The following is a 22,313-nucleotide window of genomic DNA, read 5'->3' on the forward strand; positions in this document are numbered from 1 at the left end:
TACTATTTATAGTATTGTACAATAACATAACTTTTTATATATAGCCTGAAGGCTAAACATATCAAAATGGAGCACAGCTGTTTCAGGGAAACACAGCAGCCCTATTCACTCATCTCAGCATTAATTTCACACCAGGGACTGCCCTGAAGCGTCAATCTCAGATATTTACCACCAAAACACTAATGGGGTGGGTGCTCCAGCCAAAAGCAGAAGCAGGAGCAGGAACCAGTCCTGTCAAAGAGTGGGTCAAGACTCCTTTGGAGAGGGAGCGGTAAAGGTGTACGTTCGTTCCCGACTCCTATCCCTATATTACTGTGTGTTTGCATCAACTGCTCCATTACCCTCCACTCCACAGCCACCCCCCTACATACAGGTTTCCCCTGAGAAAGCACCGCTGAAGAGCACAAGGGCTGCTCTCGTCCCAAGGCCCTGGAGAAATATATGCATATATTTATTTATTTATTTAGGGAAAAGGCGCCTTCGCATTCGCGGTAACACGCGGCCCCGGGATGGGGATAGGGCCACGCCCGGCAGCTAGGGAGCCCCGCCGGATCTGCGCTCCAGCCCCAGCTGAGCCGCACGGCCGGGCCCGGTGCCCGGTGCCCGGTGCCCGCCGTTCCGCTCCGCGCCCCGCCGGCGGCTCCCGGCTGGCGGCAGGAACAGGAAGCGGGGCCGACGCGGGGCCCCGGCTGCTCCCCCTGGCGGCGGCGGGCGGCGGGACGGGGCGGGGTGGAGGCGGTGCCGCCGCCAGGCCGTGGCCCCGCCGCGGCCGCCCGAGAGGCCGCTGCTGCCGGCGCTTCCCTGCCCGCCCCCGCCTGGCGCTCCCTCCCTCCCTCACTCCGTCCCTCCCTCCTCGGCCGGGGCAGCAGGAAGCGGCTCTGATGTCAGCGGCGGCGGCCGCGGCGAGGCTCTGAGCGGCTCGTCCACCCCCGCCGCGGCCCCCTCTCCCGCTGCCGCCGCTGGGGCTGGCCGAGGAGCCCGGCTGCGGCCCCGGGGGCGCCGCCTTCTCTCGCCCGGGGACGCGCGGCCGAGGCGGTCCCGAGCTGCGCAGAGGCCGCGGCCTAAGGGAGTCGGCGGCGCCCCGCGGGGGTGCGGGAGGGCGCGGGATGCGCAGCGGCGGCGCCGGGGCCTGTGCCCGCCGCCTCTGAGGCCCGAGGCCGCCGCGGATGTGGCCGCGGCGGCGCCTCGGCCAGGCTCGCCCCGACCTGCGCCAGGAACCGCCGCCGAGCCCCGCGTAGCCCCGGCCCTCGCCTGCCTGGTGTCGGACCCTCGCGTAGCCCCGGCCCCCTCTCCTCCCTGCGGTGAAAGAGGAGGCATGTCTGCTGCCGCCTCCGCTGAAATGATTGAAACCCCCCCGGTCCTCAACTTCGAAGAAATCGACTACAAAGAGATTGAGGTGGAAGAGGTGAGTGAGGGTCCCGCCGTCCCCCTCGCTCCCGGGCGCGGCCAGCATGGCCCCCGCCGCGCAGACCCCGAGCGCCCCAGGGTTCTCCCCCCGGCGCCGTCCCTCCCCTGCGGAAGGGGCCGCGGAGGCTTCCCGGGTGCACCGGGATGCCGGGACCCCCCCGGAGTACCTGACCGGGGGTTCTGTGCTCCCGTGGATGCTGCAGCGGCTGGCACCAGCGAACAAAGGCGAACCGGCTGGGAGCGGAGGTGCCAGCTTACTTCAGCCGGCCCTGCTGCTGGATGCCTTACTGAAGAGTTTTATTTAAACCGGATAGATTTATTCAGGACTTTAAAGTTTCGCCGCCCATTTTGCCAGCCACTTTCGTATAGTTGTCAAGAGGGAACTGTTAATTCTAATGTTTCTTTCAGATCTCTATTTTTCTATGCCCCTGCTTTCACCTTCTGCCACCAAACTGAGCCACTGTATATATATATATATATATATATATAATGATCATAACTACTCTTAACGATTTGCTAAGTTTACAGGTCTGTAAGCTGTAAGGATAAGCAGATTTTTTTTTTTTTCTTAACATAGGGTAGTGATGTTGCACTCATGGATATGTAACTTTTCATATGTGACCTGTGCCTGTTACCCAGGAAGTGACAATTAGTTACTGTATAAAAAAGTTGGAAGTTTTTCTTCAGTGAAAATCACATAGTGAAATTATTTCAGGTGTACCTTTCATCTCTCTAAGGTTCCTGTGAAAGTAGGGTGAGTGTGATATAGGGTGGCTTGCGTGCTTTAGTAACGGGCTCAGTAGTTTCTATCTACTACAGTGTTGTTTGACTCTCAGAATTACACAAAAATATCGCTGCTGCTTTTTCCTTTGTCCTCTGCTAAATTCTCTACAGGAATGAAGTTGCTTCATGTAGATCCATAATGAATTTAATGAGACCAGCTTGTAGAGTCTGGACCTAACAGGTATCCAAGACTGTTGAAACAGTCTTTGTGCTTTCATTTGTAGATTACCATCTTTCTTTTTCAGTAATAGTTACCCTATTTTCCTTTAAAAGTTTGTGTGGAAGTGGAGTTTTGTGTAGTAGCTTTTACAGGTATGACAACCTGCGTCTCAGGTTTTTAGTTTGCTAGATACCGGTTTGTTCATAATTTTCCTACTGGGCTTGGGTCTCCTGGGGATAGTTCAGGGACCTGAAAAACTACAATGTTTCCATGGAGTACAAGGGCACTTTCTGCTGTATTCAGGCAGTATTGTGCCAACTTTGGCTTTCGCCATAGCAGGCACTGGGCACTAGAAATTTTCAGCAGACAGTCTCTTTCAAAAGACTGCCTTTATCTCTTTCTATGAATTTGGCAATCATAATTTTTTTTATTTCTCTAAGTCTAGTTGTTCCGCCTCCCTTTATGTGTGTAACTATTCTGAAGTGAAGGTATTTTTGTTGTTTTTGCAACACTTATTAATAGCTGGGGTCAAATCACTGTTTCTGGAGAGACAGCGTTTCTCACTCAATGAAGAAAGTTTGTGTGTTATCCATCGTAAAAAGATGCCCAGTGATGGCTCATAGAAGTGAGTATCACATCTACTGTGTTAGACACAGCCCTTTGAATGAATAAAGTGCTATACAAATCATTAATCCCCAGAACATCCTTGGGGAGCTTGTTAGCAAGGATTGTATTGCTGTTTTACATATAGGAAATGTGGAGCTGCAGAGTGTGTAAGTGGTGTAACTAGAGTTTAGCATTCTAAGGTTTAGTGCTCAGAGCTTGTGTGTCCTACACATGTGCCTGGCACTCACAGAAACAGAACTGTAAGCACAAAAATGTATCTAGAGACAATGCCTAAGTAGAAATTTGTTTAATGCAATTGTTGCATTATTATCAACACAGTATCTTTGTAGAGATAACAAAACTCATGTGGTATAAGCAAGCGAACTCTGATAAAAGTGTTGTCCCCATGAAAAAATCTGGTCACAGCTGGCATAGCATTTTGAGTGTACCTGTCCTCCCAGAAGTTCTTACAAGTAATGGGGATACCCTGGTGCTAAACACAGTCTAAATGTCATTGCACAGAGCAAGAAATAAGACTTTACAGGAAAACAGATAGACTGGAAGTCATACTTAGACCTTGTTTTTCTGAGCTGTGGGGGTTGACCTCTTACTCATGATGCAGTTTCAGCACAAATAGTCAACTTCGTAGTCATAACAAAACACACATCCTTAACTGAGGATTTTCTGTGCTCTCACTTGAGGATCAGAAGTTTTCAAGGATTTTAAGTGGCTGTAATATCTCAAAATGGTCATATTTATGCTTGGCAAACTTCAAATGTTTCAAAATGGAGTGTTAAGAGATCTACACTGGAAGCTCAAATGCTTTTATAATCATAGCTTTGCTGTTGTATTATCAAGGCTGTCTTGTCAGCAGATAGCAGTCCCACTCTGCCACTAGTTTATTAATAGATATTGAAGTTCTGGAATACTTGCAGGCCCAGAGACCTTACTAATAAATGTAAGATCTATAAGTGCACTTTCGTTTAGGTTTGTCTGAACTCTACTAAGATAAAAACAATAAAAACCGTATTTCACTTTAGCTACCATGCACATGACTAACTGTAGTGTTGCTTCCTACCAGCCAAACATGTATCCAGCTTCAGTCTGCCTTTTTGTTGTTTCAAGTGCTCAAAATGAAGTAAAACATAGAGGCAATTATTATGGAAGAGCTGGAGTCAAATCAAAATTGATGTGACACAGCAGGAGCATCTTCAAAACTAGAAGGGGAAAAACAACATAAAACTTGTGTTCAGAAGTGCTTCCCCAGAGCAGAAGTGCTCTCTATTTTACTATGCAAGTATTCAGTTGTGAAAATGGCCATTTTAAGTTTTTAATATTGGATAGACAAATCATTAGAAACTGAAAAAATAAAATCTAATATAACTGAAATCAAGTCAACAATAAAAAGCCTAATAGCCTTGTTTTAAAATCTCATCTTTAAATCTAGAACAACACTCCTCTCGTTTCATCTCAGAGGAGTTTCTACATCTAAGCAACAAACTAACCTTGGTTTTTAATTGTTCTGGCAGCCTACTCCCTACTCAGGAAGAGTCTACCACTCTTTCCTGAAAATTCCACAAGCTTTCCTATACCAGGTAACTGGGTAACAGTCCCATACATGGGCAAAACACAGACCTCTTCGTCACATGATGTGTGTGTCCTTGGATTGCACAGCCAAAGGTACGTGTCTGGTCATGCCTACTGCAACCCTGCCCAGTCACTGCCTGATGTAGACAAGTTAAAAAGCTAATGCCATATTTGCATAGTTGCAAGTTACTTTTGGATGGTCTGAAAGTGTAAATTATTTGAAAACTGTTGTTTAATGTACTACTGGTATATTGCAGTTTACTGTGAAGTTTATTTTCAGCAATCTATTTAGGGAGTGGTTAGTTCTAAGAGAATTAGGGTAATATTTTCCTTGAGATGAAGAGGTAAGCTTTATAAATATTTATTTTAGAAAATTTACTTAAGGTCTCAGCAACTAACTATTTGAAAAATAGTTGATTAATTTCATTAACTGAGTAGTGTACTAAGAACTACATGTGTTCCTTCCAATTCTGGAGCAAAGCAGTTCAGAGGCATGAGAATGAGCAATACCACAAAGCAACTGGTTTTGCTCCCTTTTATATAGTTAACTTTCTAAAAGTTAGTGAGATGCAGTGACTGATGATGTCCATTAGAAGGTAAAGCACATTTGTGTAAGCTGCTGTTGAACATGGAGCTGTTGCTACCTCTATCGTTTCTGTGTCCTGGGTGATCATCCCCAGTTGTAGAATACCAATCCGAAAATTTGGAAGAAATTTGGAGAAGAACCAGATGTGATTTGAGGTCTGAACAGCATTCTTGAGTATCTAACATATGAGTAAAGAAGGATTGGTTCTCAAGAACTAAGGGTGCTAGTTAAAAATCCGTTTGAAGTCAGTTAAATTTCTCAGCCTTTTTCAGTAAGACTTCAAGGTGCAAAGCTGGTATTCAAAAACAAAGGCAAAAAATAAGTACATGGTGAAAACATAGGCCAGAATTTTCTCTGATTTTACTCTAAATACATTTCTGAAGTAATTCAAATAACTACTTAAATGTAGGAAGGAAGATTCTCTTCATTCATTTACATAAGAAAATAGCTGAAGTGTCAGCTGGGGTGTGAATTTATAGCAGAAGTTATGCAACACCAATTCCATGTGGATGAAATTTACTGTGCAATGAGTTAGAAGATGGCTAATAAGCTAGTTAAACTCTTAATGTGACACTTTACACTCATTTCTATACATGCAGATATATTCAGTGCATCAGTTTGTGTCCTGTAAAAGAGACTCATACTTCGCTCTTGTAAAGAACAGATGGGAAAGAAACATCACAGATCTTCCTGTTCCAGTGATGAAAGCAGGATCCATATTTATGAGATAAAAACAGTTCTATGTCTAGTGCCTTTCCCTAAGAAAAAAAACTAAAGCAATAGAGCAAGTTCCACATGTCCCTTATTTGTTCCCAGCAGATTGTTACCAGTATTTTACTGGTTGCAGAATACTTGTTTGTTTTTTGGTTTGTTTTTCTTCCAGAGACCTGTAATTTTAGACAGTGCCAGCACAGAAAGCTCGTTTTAAGAGTCCTGTACCCTGAGTGCCTCATTACCCAACATCTTGTTTCTAAAACAATAATCCACTCTCTGGGCTGCTCCAACAGAACAAATTGATTCATACCAGAGCATCAGACAGTTGTTCTGTTAATGTTTTTAAATTGCTGGTAATTAAAACGAGTTCAGTTCTCGAGACAGATGTATAAAACCCTATAAGTGTGTAAAAGCTTTTCAGTATGTGATAAGCCAGAATGAAAGTATAACTTGATAAAGTGTTATATTTGAGATGCATGCATTTCTTGGAATGACTTGAGCTATCAAAATGCAGGAAGGGTTCTTTACATGTTCAGAGCAATGAAAGAATTTCTGGAAACATAATTTTCAAGAGCTGGCTGGATGAGGTTCTGAGTAACTTGGTCTAGTGGAAAGTGTCCCTGCCCATATCAAGAGGGTTAGAACTAGATGATATATAGGGTTCCATTCCAACCCAGACCATTCTATCATTCTATAATTTCAGGAACATGTAAGATGATACTTTGATTCTTCATAAATATGTTAAAAAGAAGCTGAAAAGAGAATTCGTTCTCATAACTAAATTCAGACAGACAAGGCACTGAATGAAAACCGTACAGTGTTATACAGCTCTAACAGATGAAACCCTGGATAGGGACCAATTGTATGAGTTTGTCTAGCAGAACTTGCCTATATTTATTAAGAATCTAAGTTGATTTTAATAACCAGTTTCTTTCAGGAAGAAATATTTTTTTCCCTACGCTGTTTTGCATAACTTCTAAGTTGAAACTTTGAAACGAAATCTAAACTAAATTACTTAGTTTACTTCAAATTAGTAGGATTGCTTACAGGGGGTTTTGGGGTGGGGGAGTGTAGAGGATTTGGTGGTTTATTCATTACTGTATGAATCCCAGAAGGGAAAAGCAACACTTAGAGTTGTGCTCACACTAGTACAAATAAACTTAACCAGTCAAAGAACATAGCTGTAAGAATTGGCAGATAGATCTGAACTCCTTCGTAAAAGCGCTGCCAGGGTATTGGCCGCAGTCATTTGTGGCACAGGGCCGATTTGCTTCAACCTACTTAATAAAGCATAGCACACACAGAGGAACCAAAGCTGGAATTTGAGGCTAGTTGAATGAATGATACGAAGTGTAGGCATATATTTTTAGAAGCTCTAAACTGTTGTTCATGGCTTCTTTTGGCACTTTTTTTTTTAAATTTCTGCTCTATGTTTCATACAGGCAGATATGTGAAAAACTGAAAATATTAGTATACTTTATTGGTAGTGCTGGAGCTCTGATAGAGAGAGTAGAAGCAACTGAATTTTAAAATGTGATTCTTTTTTGTGTTTTTAGAATGCGTTATGGAACATTTGTTTCCACTCTGTCTTGTTTAGTGTCTGGAGCTTGAGAGACCCAAACATTCAGTTTGCATACATACCATTTCATTAGCAAATATCCAAGTAAACAAAGCAACATAGATATTAAAGATAACTTAAAGCCTGTTTTCATTTTGGAAGCACGGGTTTTGTTACATTGCTGTTGTTGGATTTTTGTAACTTCTTGTCTTGCTTCCCAATATCATAAATGAGCATGTCATGCAGTAGATATTGCAAATTATGAAGTCAGGTCTCCAAAGAATACTATGTCTGCTAACCAGGGAGCTATTATATTTTATTGCTGTCTTATATATCCAGCAAGTTTTTTTTAGAAAGAAAAGCAGTAGGTATCCAGCATACAGAGCTACCTTACATGGAAACTTTATGGATAGAGAGAAAAACTTTACATTTTTATGTTTTTGAGTTAATAGAAAACCTGTGCAGTTAATGAAAAGTTGAAATTAATTCTTCCAAAGTTTTGACATTTGTTAGGGTATTATGGTGCATCTGAATAAATAGAGATGCATTTTTCTTGTTTTACTGGGGGAGAGGAAATTTTTGGTCACATCCCTCAGGACAAAATACATCCTTAAGGTCTTAACATATCTGCAGTCTCTATTTCCTGCATGATTTCTAGTCTACATAACTTACCAGTCAGTATAGTCTACATACTTACAAGTCAGTATCATGTATCTTTGTTTATGTACAGCATTTGATACTATTTGTACACAGAGACAGAGGTAATGCTTGTTCCAGGGTTCTTGTATGGTTCATATTCTTTAAATAAGACTCTAAATCCATTATCTGGAAAACATGCTAGTGGCACTGTCCTTCACCATGTCACTGCCACACAGTAAAATGTAACATTTTACTGGGGTATGTATTTTACAGGTAGAAGAATAAATTTTAATACACTCTTAATCTTTGATTCTCTTTAAGTATTACTTCCAGTTTAAAATGTTTTTGTGTCATGTACCTAGTGTTTTTTGACAAACTTAATTCTCTTCTGTGAGTAAGGTAGAAGCAGACTTGTTCTTACTCTATTTCTAAATGTCTCATCTGCCCTATATTCTTCCTTTTTTCTCCTAGACGATATTTAAAGGAACAGAATCTTTTACCAAAATAATATGTTTATTTTTAGATCATTTTCCAAATATACATAGTGCTACAGATCAACTGCTGTTTATTGATTTGTTGTGTCAATAATTCCATTAACTGTGCTTCATATAATTCAGAATATGCACTAGTGCCCAAACATATGGTGTGACACCAGCAACAGGGGACAAGAAGGAATGGACAAGAAGAAACTAAAGTTCAGGCAGTGCCTCCCTCCTGTGATATTAAGTTACTTAGTTCCAGCGCTGAAGAAAACTACATAGTGTTTAAACCATTTTGACAAAATCTAAGACTTACTTCTTTAAAGAATAAATTTAAGGGAAGAAAATGATATGTAAATGGACTCCAGCACAAAGCTGCATTCTGTCAGTTGTACAGAGTTTTTTGCTATGAGTAAGGTACTTTTTCCAGATTAAGTAGGAAAACTTTAGCCACTGAGTTTTCACATATAGGAAACTTCAATCTGTGTTGGATCCGTGTTTGTTTCTGATGGTTGCTCCTTTCATGTGCTCTCCAAAAGCCTGAGCTGCTTTAATGGAGGATCGGCTCTTCTGTTTTCCCTGTATCCTAGGTAAATATTCATTGCATTCATGTCCTCTTCTCAAGTTCAACCCTCTGCCTAAGCAGGCATCAAGTCACTGATAAATTGTTTTGAAACCTTGACTGCATAATCATTTATCCAACTATTTTTACAAACAATAAAATGTACGTACCTTATGGTCTCACAGCTTTCTATTATGTAATTGAGGTTTAGATTGCCTGGTAAGCACCTCCTCTTGGTGCTCTGGGTTTGTTTGGTTGGTTGGTTTTGTTTTGTTTTTCTCCACTCATCAGTGGAACTTCTTAAAGTACATCTGTTTTTTGGAATTTATTCCACTTTTTAGCTAAAACCCGAATATTGTGACATTCATGGCTCAAGTAAAACACTACATTGGGCAGTATACTTGTTCCTGTGAGTTTCTTCATTTACTAGAAACATTATTTGAAAATATTAACAACATCGAAAAATGATGATTTCTTTAGTATGTGAACTGGAAATATATGTACCAGTTCTCAGGATGAAATTTGCAAATAGTCATGGATTTATCTGCAGGGGAACAGTATTCATTTATATTGACTTAAGAACTGAGTTTAACCATGTGAAATCAAATGGAAGAGATACATGGGCTTTCTTTTTTTTATTATACATCAGAAAAATATTTTTAATGAAAAAATATGTAGTGTATATTGCATAATCATAATATTAAAATCATATGCATAATACATAAAGTTTTATATATATGGACATATACAAGTCTTTTCATCAGGAAAAGATATGACTAGCCAGAAAAAATGTAAGCCTGACCCGTCACAAACTTTTGTAAGTGATTCAGGCTAAGTGAAAAAAAAATATAATTATTTCATTAAATTTTGAGACCAATATTTTATCTGATGAATATGCACTGTTTTCAAATAACTTTTTGTTTCTGTCACTGGCTTAAATGTAACAGATTTGTAGTTTCGCAGAAAACTGCGAAAGAGTATGAGCAAAGGTATATTCAGAAAAGGAACCTTCTAAAAGGTGTCTCGCAGAGGCTTGCACCGTAAGGCCTAGGAGAATTTGTTACATGCCCATCTCCTTTTCCCTAAGTGGAAGGGAGGGTTCTTCCCACTCGCTTGGGTAACCCTGTTTGGATTCCTTCACGGTGTAGGGGAGCAGCAGGTAACTGTATTGCTGCTACCAATACACTTCATTCTACACAAGCTGCTCTGTGGCATCCCTCTCTTATTAACTGTCCTTAGCATTTCCCAGGTGCTTATATGGTGGATTTTTATGTGCTCACTAATCACCATTTCTGCGAAATGCAGACTTATGGCATGCACACCGACTGAGATTTTCCTTATTCTGTAGGTTTGGTCATGTGCTATGCAAGGTGGGTAGAGGCTTTTTAATGAACAACTCTTGAGGGGTCTGCCAACCCCAAGAAAATGGGCAATTTTATTCAAAACATGGTCTGAGAGAGAAAAGGAAGTAACAAGGAAGACTGTTTGGGACTTTTATGTCTTCCAGTGACTCATTGTTTCCAATTTGTTTATATGTACTATTTTTGTAGGCTGCTCATCTGTCATTCATACGGCTTGGTGTTTCCAACCTTACTTGTGGAATGCAAGAAAATAGTTAGTGTTAGATATTTGAAACGTAACAAGGCAAGACAAAGTGCAAGGCCCTTGCACTTCGACTGGGGGATGAGTTTACAATCAACAGGTCCTGTTCTTTAATGGAGCAGAATGGGGCATGTTCTGTGCACCTCCTGTGCATATCTTATCACAGGCTCAGTCTTTGAACCACTGTTGTGGAAGTAAAGGTGAGATGGCAAGAACTGGAAGGCTAAGTACATTCTGTAATGTAAAAGAGAAAAATATTTCTTATAGTAGTAAGGAAACCAGAAGAAAGTGCCATTGATCACCCTGGCTGTCATGGGTAACTGTCTCTTCTTCCACATAAAACTTTTTAAGAAATAGTAAGGATAATTTCTCTTTTTTGATCTATCATAATGCAAGATCTTGATGGGTTTCTTTAATTTATATTTTTCATTTCTGAAGTTTGGGGCCTTGATTATGGACTTTCTCATATCCATCATGACAGTTTAGCAGGTCTTGAGTTACGCAGGGGAAATCAGTTTCACTGTTTGTTTATTTGGAAAGCACATAGTAAGAACCTAACCTAAGAACGAATACATAAATGGTAGTCAGCCCCTTGTTTCTCCTCCCTGCTCCTCATCTTGCCTGCCTTGCATTTTTTGAATTTAGAGGAGGTTCTTTCCCTTCTGTGCTTGTGTGTGCCTTATGTTTCCAACTCCTCAACATTTTTTTTTGACCGTATGAGTAACAGTGCACTTGTTTGTGCTTTCCTGTAGTGGCACTGTTTTGGCAACACCTTCATTTCAATTTTACATCTCATATGCGTGTTTTATCATTATTCCTGTATGTTGCCATTTTTCCTCTGAGCAACAATTAAAATAAGTGAATTTTCAATTAAACATCGTGTGTAATTCACCAGGAACTGAAAGTGACCTTCTTTCTATCCTGCTTTTATTTCTATGCTTGGTTTCAAAGAGCTACTCTAAATAATGGTGATGTTAGGGCTTCTTCACAGCAAAGGTTAAAGATTACTTGAACATTATAGTATGCAGAAGTTGCTAGTATTGCTTTTGCAAAGTTACATGGGAGAGTTTTGACTCCTGTCTGGAGTTGTTTTTTTTCATAATTTTAGGCAATGTTATTTCTAAATAAGCTAGGAAGCAGACTTCAATAGAAATAAGGAAATCTTAGTTTATAGACACTGTGCTTTTCACTTGCAGGATAATTTAGTGCTATCACACCCTTGAGTCATCTGTAAGAAAATGAAGTGATAACTTTGAGCACAGTGAACATCTCATCCTGATTTCATCATGTGTATGCATTTAAATTTCCGAAGTCTTACTTCCTGTTTTTAGCAAGAATAAGCAAACACAGCAGATAGACATAATTTCATGGGTGAAACATAGAAAAAACTAGTCTCATTCCTCTAATTTTCTTCTAAGAAAATCTTGTTCTAAATAATTGAGGTGATACTTTTCCGAAATACTGTCCCTGCACATTAGTAATAAAATATTTTGCATGTATGTTTTCCAATTCTTCAGTAAATCTCTTGAGCATGCTTAGCTAAGGCTAGCTATGTTTTGATGCCATATTATTCAATTCCTACTGCAAAACTCAAGCCTGTGTATCTTCAGTTTCCTGAATTAAATTTATTTTCTGTTTGTGAAGTCCTGCACAGCAAATGAAGTTTTAATTCTATTGTTTTGTATTTTGTTCTAGGTTGTTGGAAGGGGAGCCTTTGGTGTGGTCTGCAAGGCAAAATGGCGAGCTAAAGATGTAGCCATTAAACAGATAGAAAGTGAATCTGAAAGAAAAGCCTTCATTGTAGAGGTACAGTATGTTTAATGGAAAATATGGGGTTTGGTAGAGCTTGTTTCCTGAAATTCATGGGTGCATTTAGTGTACTAAAAACTGCCTTCATCACAAGATAAATGCTGCCTGTGATACCCAGTTTAGGCCTGGACCCTTGTCTTGCAGAACAGGAGACCTGTCAAAGCACATTGCAGCTCCTTTAGTTTGTTTCTCATAAAAACTGAAAAGCAGGAGTGTGGGAGAGACAAGGGCACACAATTTGGGAAATAACAGTTCTTAGATTCTGTCCCAGTCTGAAGTTGGGATGCAGCTGGAATACCCACCAACGCCTTGAAGCTGATTGGCACTTCCAGGGGCCATAGCATGGGTTCTCCAGTACAATCAGGTTGATATTTGAAACAACTTTTTCAGTAGTTCTAATAATTTGATTAATTTTTTTCTTATATATAAGTACATTGCTGCCTTAAAGGCAATCATTGTTTTCATTCAACATCTGCTTCTTTAAAAACATATTGAGTAGTTCAGATATATTGATAAACTTCCTAAGATATGTACTATTTTGTAGAATAAAAATATTAATTTAAATTGCATATATTGTGACATGCTGCTTAGTATTTATTCAGTTATTACTTAGGATGTTCAGGATACACAAAATATGTTAAAAATAAAACTCTAAAATTTAGAACTATCTCTAGTAAAATGTGACAGTAGTTAGTAATAAGCCTTTATGTTGGTAATAGGCCCTTCTATAAATATTTATATGTTTTTCATTATTATGGAAAGTTTTTAAGGCTATTCATCTGAATCTGGTTTAACGCTGTGTGGATCTGATCAGTCTCTTGGAATTTTTGTATTCGAAAGAGATCTGAGTTGATGGTCCCAGAAATACTTCAGTAATTACTGCTATTCAAGAAACTCTGCACAGTGCAAGCATCAGTTGATATATTTTGTTCAGATTTTTTAGATCTTCTGAAGTGTATAGAAAAAATTGCATTTGCTTTCTAGACAGCAGAAATTACTTCAGTAGTCTCTGTAAAGGGAAAAAAATTCCTTTTTGCTTGCTTCTACAGTGTACTGGTAAAAAAGCCCAATGCAAAATAGTGCAATTGTCTGTATAAATAGTAATAGGTTCTTGAAACTATGTCATTTTAATATTAAATTATTTTATAGGGTTGTGGGTTGGGGATTTTAAAACTTTCGTTCTCTATATTGTCAAAACAGACAGTATGACTCTGATTTTTTAAATTTAATCAGACAATTTTTATGTAGTCCCAAAATTGAAGGCTCCAGGAAGAGCATGAAATCTATAGACAGCATAGTTGCACAGTGCTTGTGACCTGACTTTACTATAGCCTGACAAAATTACTTTCTTTAAATTAATTTCTTCAAACTTTCGTTTAAAGCACAGTTCCAGTTTGACACAAACCTGATAACATAAATTAAAGTGAAAATAATTACATAAGTCTTGTAAAATCACCATCTGGGCTTATACAGATATAGAAAACTGCACTTGCTGTTGTGGTATATTATTTATAGCTATGAAAATAAAACATTAGCCTTTTTTTCCCATGGTTTGAAACTGTGTCATTTGTATTGCAGCTTCGACAACTGTCACGAGTAAACCATCCCAACATTGTCAAGTTATATGGAGCCTGTCTAAACCCAGTAAGTTATAGCTTATATCAGATGACAAAAGGTGACTAGCTTAACATATGCAAGCATCAATGCACAGAACATGTATTTTATATTAATAATGTGTAATTTGTATATTTTGCACGTTTTAGCCATAATAAGGAAATAAACATATGTGTAGATTGGTAGGTATTTGTTTTTCCTTTCTACTGCTATGAAAAATATATTCTTTCAAGAACACCCCAAATCTGTTTCTAAACACCAGTTATACTTCAGTTTGTCAAAATGGCATCCAGTGTATTGCATATGTAATTGCATTCATATCTACAGTCCTATTAATTGCAAATCAATGCAAAAAGGAAATACATTATCAACACACGATTGTGTCTTGTAAATCAGCTCCTAGTTTCATACATGCAATTTTCAGGATTTGCTTGCTTTCTATCACAGCTGCAAATGGTCTCTTAAATTCTCTAAGCAGAAAAGAGGGTACTGTAACAGAACAGATATATCCTTAGCTAATTCTTGTAGGGGCTATTTAATTGTTTAAAATAATGCTTCGTCCCTTTTCTTTCTTAGTACTAGTGAAATTATTCTGGCATGGTATTTAACTATTTTTTTTTGTAAGCCACTAAAGGAATAAAGGACAGCAAACTACAGTTTGAAGACAGTATTTACTTTTTAAGTCTGAAGAGGAGGGAGGTCATTCTTTTATTTTCTAACTTCCAGTGAGAACTAAGCATAAAATTGATTTTTCTTACATGTAAATACATACATTTCAAACTGACTGACGTATTTAGGTATGGAGTCTCTGCAGCTGCTCTCAAAGAACTTCTCTTTCAGTTTACAAAAGCTATTTTCTGTCTCTGCATTGAAAATATGCCTTTATTTTGTCACCTTTCCCCCAAAGGTGTGTCTTGTTATGGAGTATGCTGAAGGAGGTTCTCTGTACAATGGTGAGTATCATTTCAACTTCCTGGAGTTAAAGTGCTAGTATTAGGGCAAACATCATCTAAACTATAAGTTGTTTCATAAGTATGTCTGCATTCTTGGAGCTATTCAGAAGCCACCTTCCAGGCCACAGTCCAGGGCAACCTGCTGCAGGTGACCTGCTTGGTGGACTTCCAGAGGTCTCTTCCACCTCTTATATGGTTCTTTGAAATTCTGAAGATAATTTTAAGGAGAAGGGAATGTGCCTTTTAAAACTTCTTTTCAGTTCATTGATTTGTTCTTGATAGCAGTTTCTTATATTTTATACAAGTAATTTAAGATTTTCCAGTGGAATGTCTGAAAACATTCTTCCTTAATTTGTAAATTCCCTGGGCATTTGTTTAACACAGACTTTACCAGCGATAGCTGAGAGCAAACAACACCTTTCATATTGAATTTTAACATAAATGATTATGGAAAGCATACTAAAAAAGTAGGAAATATTTTGACATTACTGTTATTTTAACAGTCTGCAGTACAATATTTTTAGTTGCAGTAATAAAGTGTTGGTGATTATTTAGATTCCATAGAGCTTTCTGACTGGTATTTTGTTAACTCCATTATAGCTGTTGTAATATGCAATAAAGTTCTTTTTAGTTTGTGCCTTTGTTTTGCAGTACTGCATGGTGCTGAACCTCTGCCTCATTATACTGCTGCACATGCCATGAGTTGGTGTTTACAGTGTTCTCAAGGAGTGGCTTATCTCCACAGTATGAAACCAAAGGCTCTAATTCACAGAGACCTGAAACCACCGAAGTAGGTTTATAGTTATTTTTTCTTATTTTCTTAAAATTGGTATGTAAGATCATTAATAATAATTTTATTGCATTTAAAAGAAATGCCTTTAATTGGTTCTAACTTTTGCATGTACTGTATTCCAAATGAAAGCTGTGCATTTGAAACTTCTCTTACAGGATAATGGTTTATGATACAGAAAATTAACTGTATTCAGTAACTTTCTGTTAAACTGGAAAAATACCCTGCTCCTGCCCTGCATCATGGAAGAGAATTTTATTAGGAATAGGCCTTCTAATCAGAGGCATTTAAAATCTTCCCGTTTTGGAATGGTTGTGGTGTTCAATGGGAGAACGTTGTGGGGAGGTTGGTTGGTTCTAATGTCATATTTAATCTGTTGCATTAGAGCGCTTTAGCCACATGGCCATCCTTCTTTATCCCCTCCTTCTGCCTGTTCCACTACCCCTGCCAGACGTTCCCATCACTTTCCACCAAAACAAAATTTAATGGTTTTCTACCCCATCAGTTTGTTATCTGGCTCATATTACATCTTCAGATCTGGCTTCTCAGAATCGACAGAAACAGATATTTGGGGGTCAGCAGAATCATCCCTTTTTGGTGGTAATCTTCAGTTATTACCAGTAAAATTATAACATGAAGCCACAATTTAAATCTTGAGTTCTTTCTTGTATTCTCCAGTTTTGATTTAGAGAGTTGCTCACATATAAATTTTAGTGCTTCTATTTAATTAAATTGCTATGTTGACTGACATTAGTGGGAGTTTTGATTGTTATTCTTTTGGTAAAATTGTTACAGCACTTGTTGGTTTTCAGCCCCTGGCATCTGAAAGTCTACTTTTGTCACAATATGCTTAGTGGTTTACTGTGGCTAAAGATATTAATTTAAAATCTAGCATGTAAAATATTAATAAATTAAAACATATATTGGATTGCTTTAAAATATATAATATGTTCACATTAGACACGAATTACCTTCTATATTTCCCAGATTATAAAACAAAGCACTGAGATGCAAAGCTAAGATATTCACCTATATTAAAATGATAGTTGTTGGGATTGAAAAAGTCAGTGGTTTGTTATCAGATTATATTATTCTACAATTTTAATAGCCTTTTTGTTTCTTTGACAGTTTGCTCTTGGTAGCTGGGGGGACAGTTCTAAAAATCTGTGACTTTGGTACAGCCTGTGATATTCAAACACACATGACCAACAACAAAGGAAGTGCTGCTTGGATGGCACCTGAAGTTTTTGAAGGTAATAAAAATTCAGTGTTAATATTACATTTTCTTTATAGGGATGCAACTGTGAGTTAATATGATGTAAGAATAAGAGCATCATGTAGTCTTTAAAATAGAGTTTACTGAAGTTTGAAGTAATAACTGAAAAAGTTTTGGCAGAAGCCTAACACTTTTTTTTAATCTGTACAAGTATATATTGTCAAATAATTGTGCAGAGGTTTGAGGAGCAGCACTGAACCAACTCTCTCGTGTTAATATTAGACATTTAATTACATGAAGATGTGGAACCTTTATTTGTCATTGCTGAAATTTGCATAAGGAGTACCTTTAGACAGCTGCAGTTCCTTATTTTGTAAGTAAGTAAAATACAGCCGGAGGGCTCTTTCCCCACAGTTTTGCTGTTTTGAAGATTCTTAAATCATTTCAAACTCTTCTGTCATTTAAATACACTGTCATTACTTTCACTCCCTACTCTGATCAGCTTTTAACTTCAGAATTTCCCTGTTAGAGTCTCTAAATTGAACATAATTGCCTTCTTTTTTGATCCCGCACTTTCTTGTAACTCCCATCTTCATCTGCTTTTTGTGTAATCTAGAGTTTTGATGTACTTCCTCTTTCCTACATACTGAGGAGCTTGTTAATACCATTTAATTTGTTTAATTAGGAAAACAAGCTATTTCTTGAAGTGTAATTGGGGAAGACTGATGATACTTGATAATTAGATACTTATAATTGCTGCATGATTATCAAAGAAATAATCCCGTAGATATTAAATAGCAGATTAAACACCTTTTAACCTGTCTGTACCTTAATTATCAATGCAATTTAGCAATGGTCTGGAAAAGTCATCCTCCTGCTTTAGGAAGCAGGTGTCCTTGATTTGATGTATTTGACAAGTGCCTATGTGCAGGGGTGGTTTCTCAGATTCTGGATCAAAGTGGCTGCTTTTCTTTTACTGTCCTTATTCCAGAGACTGTCCATATACAGTTTTAGGATTCTTCCCAAACATCACCTTTGGAACTTTTGTTCTGAAGTGACCATTTTCTTCCCCATATTGCTTAGAGTGCCAGCCCTAGGATTATTTGTTTCACTCTGATGCCTGAAAATTTTCCATTATATCATTTTATATTCGGGCACTTCCTCTATTTTTTAGCCTGGACTGTTTCTTTTCTTAATACTTGTTTAGTATTAAATTAAATTGTATAAATAGGAGATTCTTTTTTTCTTTTAGAAATAAGCAATTGAATAATCAGTGCTAAAGCTAGATTTTTTGGTTGAAAAATCTTAATCTAAAATGGATATAAGTAAGTGTATTGTAGTAGGGATTTACAGTTCATATCCTAGTTCCTCTGGTGTAGGAATCCAGCCAGGTAGAGCAAAGAAATCTTGTATTGCAGTTATTGTTGGACAGCAGCGAGAAGCCTTCAGTTTATCATTGTTTTTATGTACATTTAACTGAAATAATTGACTGATCAATAGACAAATCATTATAAAAACAGAAGCATCAAGGACAGAATCTAGTATGATGCGTATTCTACCATGCAGCATATCAAATTACTCATGAAACAGTCATTAAACTACTAAAATAACTACTTCAAATGTCAAAATTGTTAAAAATTTCTTTGCTTGTATTACTGCATCAGAATTCAACAATGGAATAAAGGCTAATATTACTTTGGTGCTGTTCTAGTACTAAAGTTTCAGGATGAGAGCAATGAAGGCATGAAAATAATCTGTTGCAGAACATGGCACTTAATGTAGTAGTTGCTATAATACTAATTTTTTTGTCCCATTTTAAACATTAGGGGTACCTACAGCCTTGTACGGATCAAATAATCTAAATGAAAATAATGTGATATAGATCAGGATGAAATAAAAGAGAGCAATTCCAATATCAGAACTCCCATTAGGATAAACTACTAAAAAAAAATGAAATTGCTTTGGGATAATTGGATAAACTGAGGAATTATTGTGTCTATCCAATCTTAGTTTCTCACATGAGGAAACAATACAGAATACTCTCTCACTTTTGGACTCTCATTTTTCAGAATTTCAGCCACAAAGTAGAATTTTGTTGCTCAAATAGGGGAATAGTACTACTTCAGTTTCACAGGCTGTGTGTTACAGAAGTGCTGTGACTGCATAGAGGAGACTGTTTTGTTTCCCTTAGTGATCTGCTGCTGTTTCCCCCAGCATCTTTGAAAATAAGCTGACTGATAAAGCTGACTTTATTTTTCTTCTTTGTAACTTTTGAACTCATTAGCCACATTCAGCTACTTTGATACAGGTGCAAAGAGTTTTTGAGATAGAGTTTTGTGAAGTCCAAATTAGTGCCTTCACTTAAAGAGGGCTTGTGGTTCATGCTGCAGCCTGTTTCTTGTGTTTGTCTTGCAAACTGGCTGGGCTGGAAGAACTGGCCAGAGAACAGGCTGCTTACCTTGCACAGTTTGTCAGAGGTATGGGGGCAGAGGACTTTGGCTCACAGATGGTGGATGGAGCCTATTGCTCTATGGTGTGTATTCACATGAAACTAGACTTACTGAATTCCATTGTTACTGAAATGATTTGTCTAAATAATGTTTTCTGATTAGGTATAAATAAAAAAAACTCCTGGCCACTATATTCCAATTTTAATCCTTGTTTGAAGATAGATGAGCAAATCTCCTATAATTTATATTCATACATTTATATTCATACATTCATTCTCATGTCATTAGCCATTCACATTTCTTAGTAGTGTTTGCATGAGTTATGGATACAAAGTATACATTCTTTCTTTATAGCCTCTAAACATTTTTATTTATTATTCTATGTCACCTACCTGTCTTCAGCACCTTAGGAGTCTTAGAAATATTGAACTTACGGTCAAGGAATTTTAATTAAGTAATGACATTACAAAAGAATGATGATAATAAACCAGGAAGAAATCAGATGATAAGGAGTTGAAAACTTCCCTGAATTTATTCATATGCTAACTTAGTAGTTCTTCTGAAGACTTATAATTAATAAAGAGTAATGGACCTGACAGAATATACCAGCTGGCATATTGTCACTAAGGTTGGAAGAAGTTAATTGAAGAATATTTAGAGAAAACAAAAATAATCAATTAGATCCCGAATGCAACAGCCTAATAAATTGCAGTTTATATTATATAAGGAAACTGATGCATTTTATCATTTCAAGATGACTCCAAGGATTGATACCCAGAGAGGGGTATTCTTAACAGTCATACTGTCAAGTGATTTCTGACTTAAATTGCATGAATCAGCCAGCTTTAGAAAACTGGGTTTTCTCAGTAAAATAAATGTGAAGTGAAAGTAAGTATGTAAAGCTATTTATTTATTGGAGCAGGCTGCCCAGAGGAGTGATGGAGTCACCATCCCTGGAAGCATTGAAGAAATGACTCAGCATGGCACTTAGTGCCATGGTTTAGTTGACATTGTGGTGTTTAGTGAAAGGTTGGATTCAGTGATCTTGGAGCTCTTTCCAAGCTGATTCTATGATCTGCTCAAACTGTATTTATTTTTTACAAGTTACATAGAAAAGAGTCAAATTATATTGATGGCTTTCTTCCAGGTAGCAATTACAGTGAAAAATGTGACGTTTTCAGTTGGGGTATTATTCTCTGGGAGGTAATCACCCGTAGGAAACCTTTTGATGAGATTGGTGGTCCAGCTTTCCGAATAATGTGGGCAGTTCACAATGGTGAGTTGAAAATACTTTATTGCATTTGAAGTTGTGTATATGACCTTTAAATTTGCTAAACACTCTTAAGTGTACAGCTTTAAATTACTAGTGTTTCCATTTTGTGCATCATTAAATATGCATTTTTATCACAAAGACTAAATAGTTTTTTTAATTGGACTTCTACAAGGAATATGTACTTTAAGTAACTTAACCTGTGTTTAGAAGTGTTAGAAACTATAAAACCTCTTCCAAGACCAAGGCATTAAAAATATTACTTTTGTTTTTCATCTGTGGTGTTTAGGGGTTTGTTTTTTTCTTTCTGCTGTTTGAATGATTTTGCCTTTATGCCTAGGTACCTGCAGTCATGGAACAGCACTCTACTGTGCTAGGTACTATACAGAACAGATTTCCAGGAGCTTAGACTGTGAACAGGACACAGTGGCTCTGTTCAAATGGACTGCTTTCATTAAAGCAGTCATGTAACATTGGTCAGGGTAGTAGAGTAGACTGTAATATCTTCATGCTAGAGGTGTAACTATTGTACTGCTTTACTGGTTTTAGGTACCATAGCAAAATAGATTTGAGTAATAAAGTAATGATAGTGAAGTAGTTCAGTGATTGTCTGCAAAGAGTTTCTGCCGTTTGTGAGAGACATCAAAGCAAGTGCAAATTTTTTGGAAGAAAAAATTAACAAACGAGCAATGAAGGCTCATACTCTGCCTGAGTGTCATTGCTTCAGTAGTAAATGATAGAAGCATAAGTGAGCACAGGCATACCCTATTCAAAGAAGAGAATGAGGCAGACAGTGATAGCATCAATGGATACTGTAGTCGTAATAATGCACGAAAGAGATGTTTGCAAATGCCATTTTTTAATGAAGAAAGAGATTCTCCAGTTTTCGAAGGATACTGGACATTGAAATTATGAGTGATAAGTACCTTGCATAAAAGCATTAACTGTAAAACTAAGTGTAAATCTAGTAGTAAATCAGGAAGCCTCAGTAAGGTATGGGAGAATACTTTAAAATTCCCTATCTGTACCTACTTTTGCTTTAAAATTTTATGGGTTTTATCTTTTTCTATTTTCTTTTTCTTTCTTCTTAATAAGGAAGTGTTAGAGTACTTCATCTCACTTAAATCTATTGTGAGAATCTTACTTCATGTATTACTTGTTCTGTTTAATATATTCTTAAATACTAACTGCTTTCTTGCAAACCGTCACTGTCTCTCATAGATCAAACACAACTGGTTGTCCATTAATTATTCACATTGAAATTGTAATAAGAGGAGGAACTTGAAGCAAAAAACAACTGAATAGTTATACAATAGTTGAAGTAACATGTTATTAAAAATTAGTATAGGCCATGAAAAAAATTAAACAAAATTGGTAGTTCCAGTTCCTAATAATTTTTCAGGATGTTCTTAAGAGCAAAATCAGCTTTCAAAATACTTAAGAGTCTTTTGGGTTTTTCCTCTTTCTTTTTTTTCTTGTGACTACAGCATAGGAACCAAAGACTATTATTACTTGCTTCCTAGTTTGG

General features: G+C 37.7%; 1 protein-coding gene across 9 annotated transcripts in view; it reads left to right on the forward strand.

The window, feature by feature from the left end:
* Positions 1 to 1,129: 1,129 nt before the first annotated feature.
* The window catches only part of MAP3K7 (mitogen-activated protein kinase kinase kinase 7), a 45,732-nt gene continuing 24,548 nt past the window's right edge, over positions 1,130 to 22,313 (forward strand). For all 9 annotated transcript variants that reach the window (XM_088162040.1, XM_088162036.1, XM_014881442.2 and 6 more), the window contains exons 1-7: positions 1,130 to 1,405; positions 12,379 to 12,489; positions 14,071 to 14,136; positions 15,014 to 15,059; positions 15,711 to 15,849; positions 16,978 to 17,102; positions 20,663 to 20,791. In XM_088162040.1, the coding sequence (XP_088018166.1) occupies positions 1,316 to 1,405; positions 12,379 to 12,489; positions 14,071 to 14,136; positions 15,014 to 15,059; positions 15,711 to 15,849; positions 16,978 to 17,102; positions 20,663 to 20,791 (706 nt within the window). In that variant the 5' untranslated portion in view covers positions 1,130 to 1,315. The remainder of the gene's footprint in view (positions 1,406 to 12,378; positions 12,490 to 14,070; positions 14,137 to 15,013; positions 15,060 to 15,710; positions 15,850 to 16,977; positions 17,103 to 20,662; positions 20,792 to 22,313) is intronic.

The sequence above is a fragment of the Sturnus vulgaris genome, chromosome 3 (assembly GCF_052056855.1).
Source record: "Sturnus vulgaris isolate bStuVul1 chromosome 3, bStuVul1.hap1, whole genome shotgun sequence".
NCBI lineage: Eukaryota > Metazoa > Chordata > Aves > Passeriformes > Sturnidae > Sturnus > Sturnus vulgaris.